General features: G+C 47.9%; 2 protein-coding genes across 2 annotated transcripts; both read left to right on the forward strand.

Moving 5' to 3' along the window:
* The first annotated feature begins 1,765 nt into the window (after positions 1–1,765).
* Positions 1,766–2,494, forward strand: LOC112689715. Its single transcript, XM_025563549.1, has one exon. The coding sequence runs from the start codon at positions 1,766–1,768 to the stop codon at positions 2,492–2,494; it is 729 nt and encodes a 242-aa protein (XP_025419334.1).
* Positions 2,495–2,784: 290 nt separating this feature from the next.
* LOC112689725 lies at positions 2,785–4,045 on the forward strand. Its single transcript, XM_025563556.1, has 2 exons — positions 2,785–2,841; positions 2,912–4,045. Exons 1-2 carry the CDS (start codon positions 2,785–2,787, stop codon positions 4,043–4,045), a joined length of 1,191 nt encoding a protein of 396 aa, XP_025419341.1.
* Positions 4,046–4,344: the final 299 nt, after the last annotated feature.

A 4,344-nucleotide genomic window follows, 5' to 3' on the forward strand; every position in this document is an offset into this window, starting at 1 on the left:
CACATATACCACTTGTACCTGAGAACGGAACAAATACATATAAAAGGTCATCGAAACGGACTAGAAATCAATTTCCTCTCGATATCTTATAGAACAGTCCATCGGATATACGAATACGGTTGATATACGTATTCCATATTACAAGTATAGTCTAGTGTATAGGTAATCAGACATTTTTCCTTGCTGCTTAACAGCCGCCGTATAGATTGTCATCATCGAGTGTAGCGGAGGTCAACGTCCATTTTAAAAGCATCCAAGGAGTCAAGGACCCGGTCGGGGCATGAGCATGCCACCGGGCGCGTCCCTAGGTTGTGGATTGGGGAACGCCCTGCAGATATGCAGGGTAGCCGCGAAATAAGCCATACCCTTCGGGATTGGACGAATAAGCGGTCGCGGACAAGCTCACCACCGGTGTTTGGTAGATCTGGAGCACGGACCGAACAAAGGGCAGGCGATGCGAGACTGGCGTCGGTAGTGGCGAACAAGTAATCTACCTCACAATCATGAATAGCAACGAAAACAGAAAAGACGTTACTGCTCCAGAGAAATCGAAAACCCAGGAGCCGGCGGTTGGGGGACGGTGCTCGCCCCAGGTGTCGTCATCACCCGCATGTACCCAAAGAGTAGAAGTGCTGAGGCAGACTTTTACCGCCAGCAACGGAGCTGGTAGAACTACTGCCGGAGAGGGTGCGAAACAGGCCCTCTCCAGTGGCTGAAAAGCTACTGAGGAGACTGCAGGTACCTCACCACGAGCAAAAGCAGAGGCAAAGTACATCAAACTCCTGAAGTCCTTATTGACACGCATGGAAACACTAGAAGCAACAGTTCAAGCGGCCCCTAACATAAAGCTAGATATAAAAACAGCGGCAAGAGCAATGGGGGTAACAATTAGAGAATTCGATAGAATTGCCAAAAAACTAGGCATGGGCAGGAACCCGGATGCTGTGGAACAGCGGGTAAGGATGCTACAGCACCAACAGTTGCAACAACACGCGCAGACGCTCGAGCTACTGAGAGAAATACGTGTGGAACAGACGTCACAGCAGAGCAACGTCGCGCAGGAACAATCCTTCAGCGATATCCAGCTTACAGAGCTGGAGGCAATCAGCCTCCAACTGGCGGAGCAAGGAAAAAAGATAGATCTAGAGTACAGCCAGACCTTACAACTACGAAAGCAGGTAAACGCATTCATGCAAGGCCAACCCAACAGTTACAACACCAGCATAAAAGACTCTCTAGTGCACTTACTCTGCAACCTGCAGAGGCTGCTGGGCCGCCAGCCAAAGACCCAGCCTCTGCTTGGACAACTGTCGTGAAAGGAAAGCCTAAGAAGCCCAAAGCGGCAACACCTGGGCTGCAGAGAACAAGGATACGCCCTACAGCGATTATGATGAATATTGATAACCAGGACGATTTCCCAGTACTGGCGAAGAGGGTCAAGAACGGTGATCCAAAATGTCTCGCAGATAAGGACTTCGACATTCCATCGCGTACTGACGCTCTTTTTGGTGCGGATATTTTGCCTTCTCTCATCCGTCCGCACGCCGGTGTTGAGTATCTTCCTGGTCTCTAATCAACCCTGGATACACAATTTGGGTGGATAGTTTTCGTCTCCGTCTCCACAACTAATACTGCACCTCTAGCTATACTGGCCACCGTCGTTGACCCATCCGTTGGGGATTTGCTACCAAACATCTGGCTTGTTGAAGAGCCTGCTGCGCAAACGTTACCCACCACCGAAGACCAATAGTGTGAAGACTATTTTATGAAATCTACATCTCGAGATGCTTCAGGTCGTTTTTGCGTAGCGCTGCCTTTCCGCGATTTGTTTAGTGGATCTGACCGGTGCCTAGACTCGTTAAGTCATGGTCTGGGTGACTCACGTTCTATTGCATTAAAGCGTTTTTACAACCTCGAAAGGCGATTATCTAAAGACCGCGAACTGCAAGCCGCCTATCAGAAATTTATGTCTACTTATCTCGAGTTAGGTCATATGGTGCCGGCCCCGGAACCCGGAAAATACTTCATCCCGCACCACGCTGTATTTAAGGCCGACGGTGATGTATCAAAATTACGCGTTATTTTTGACGCTTCATCAGTTTTCTCGACTAGCCGTTCCTTGAACGATGTGTTGTGCACCGGTCTCAAGCTGCAGGTCGATCTGGGTGATATTGTACTTCGCTGCCGTATGCATCAATACATTTTGACCGCCGACATCGTTAAAATGTACCGGCAAATCCTGATCCGATCCGAAGATCGCGTGTTTCAACATATATTTTGGAGCGACTCGCCCAACGACCAGCTTCAAGAATTTCAATTATGCACTATAACGTATGGCCTGAACAGCGCGCCCTATTTGGCGATCCGTTGTTTACATGATCTTGATGCCCAGGATGGTCATCATTTTCCTTTGGCAAAAGGTGTGCTTACCCAAGCCGCTTATGTCGATGACATAGTCCTCGGTGCGGACTCCGAAGAACTATTGTTACGTTGAAAACATGACATTATTGGACTACTTCGTCGTGGAGCGTGCGAGTTGAGTAAGTGGACCAGCAACAGCACCTTTGTCCTCGAGTCGGTTCGTCCTGAAGATAAACTCAATTCGATTGCTTTCGACCCGCGGGATAAACACTCAGTCAAGGTCCTCGGTCTACAATGGGACACCAACAGTGACAACTTCGCCTACCATACCAGCATCCAAAAAACTTCGTCGACCAAACGTCAGATCCTCTTCATCATTGCGCGCTTATTTGACCCCATCGGTACCTTAGGCCCATTACTACTATGGGCCAAGTGCTTCATGCAATTGTTGTGGTGCAACAAGCTCGAATGGGACGATTAGTTGCCTGAATAGTTATTGTCGACATGGCGTCAGTTCTGTTTTGAACTCCCGGCCATCTTTGATCTGAAGATTCCCCGCCATATCCCGGTCATTGATCAACGAGGCATTCAACTCTTGGGCTTCGCGGATGCATCTATTGAAGGCTATGCGGCCACCGTTTATCTGCGTATTTTCGACAATTTTGGACTCATTTCTGTCAAATTTATCACGTGCAAAACTAAAGTTGCCCCTGTGAAGAGTGTTGCCACTAACGATTCATTGTCCATACCTCGTCTAGAGTTGTGCGGAGCCCTGCTACTAGCGCAGACGCTTCATCATATTTATTCCATTCTGTCCTCTGAGAGGGCCATATCTCGACTCCGTGCTTGGTCTGATTCATCTATTGTACTGTCATGGTTGACGTCGGATCAGAAGTACTTTAAGATTTTCGTCACCAACAGAGTCGTAAAAATCCACCAGCTCATACCCGATCGTGAGTGGGATCACGTGTCAACCACAGACAACCCTGCGGATCCTGCATCTCCTGGATTGTTGCCAAGGTCCACATTGTCGTCGGACATTTATTGGAATGGCCCAGTATTTTTGCGACTGCTTGAGGAACAATGGCCCAAGTCTCAGTTCTCGCCGTTATCTTTAGACCAACTGCCTGAACATAGTTCCAAAGTTATCACGACTTTAACCATTAATGTTAAATCACCGCCGTTCGAGGTGTTTAATCGTTTTTCGTCACTCAACAAAATGCAGCGTGTCCTGTCCTTTGTTTTCCGTTTTTTGGACCGTCTTCGCCGACTACCCATATGTTCTGGTCCTGTCACATTTATGGAACGCGATACCATGTTATCCGTTGTCATACGTCAAACCCAACTCTATTATTTTTCGGAATTGTTCAAAATTTTGGAAACTCGGTCCACAGTCACTCCACCATCCATGGCACAGTTAGCTCCACACGTCGATAACAAAGGAGTTATTCGTGTCGGAGGTCGTTTATGCTGGTCAGATGCCCGCCATGACGCTAAATACCTGATTTTGTTGCCACGGTCCTTGCTTCTCACGGAATTGTTGATTAGACACTGTCACTTGTCATTTATTTTCGGTGGACCGAAGTTAATTTTATCAATGCTGAACCAGAAGTTTTTGATTTTGTTCGGTCGCGCCGCCGTTCGACAGGTTATCTTTTCTTGTGTCCCGTGTACGCGTCACTAGTCCGTTCAAGTCCTATGATGGCCAACTTGCCTTCGTTCCGAGTTCAGCCTCATCGACCATTCTCTCATGTCGGAATGAATTTTGGTGGCCACTTCTTCGTCAGAGAACATCGACGCCGAAACGCCAAGGTAATAAAAGATTATTTGGCATTGTTCATATGTATATTCGTCAAAGCAGTCCATCTTGAAATCGTCACTGATCTGAGTACAGAGGCCTTCCTTGCGGCATTTGACCGTTTTGTTGCCCGGCGTGGGATTCCAGCCAACGTATATTCAGACTGTGGCACAAATTACGAGTAT

The sequence above is a fragment of the Sipha flava genome, unplaced genomic scaffold, assembly GCF_003268045.1.
Source record: "Sipha flava isolate LNK unplaced genomic scaffold, YSA_version1 112_pilon_pilon, whole genome shotgun sequence".
NCBI classification, from domain to species: Eukaryota; Metazoa; Arthropoda; class Insecta; order Hemiptera; family Aphididae; genus Sipha; species Sipha flava.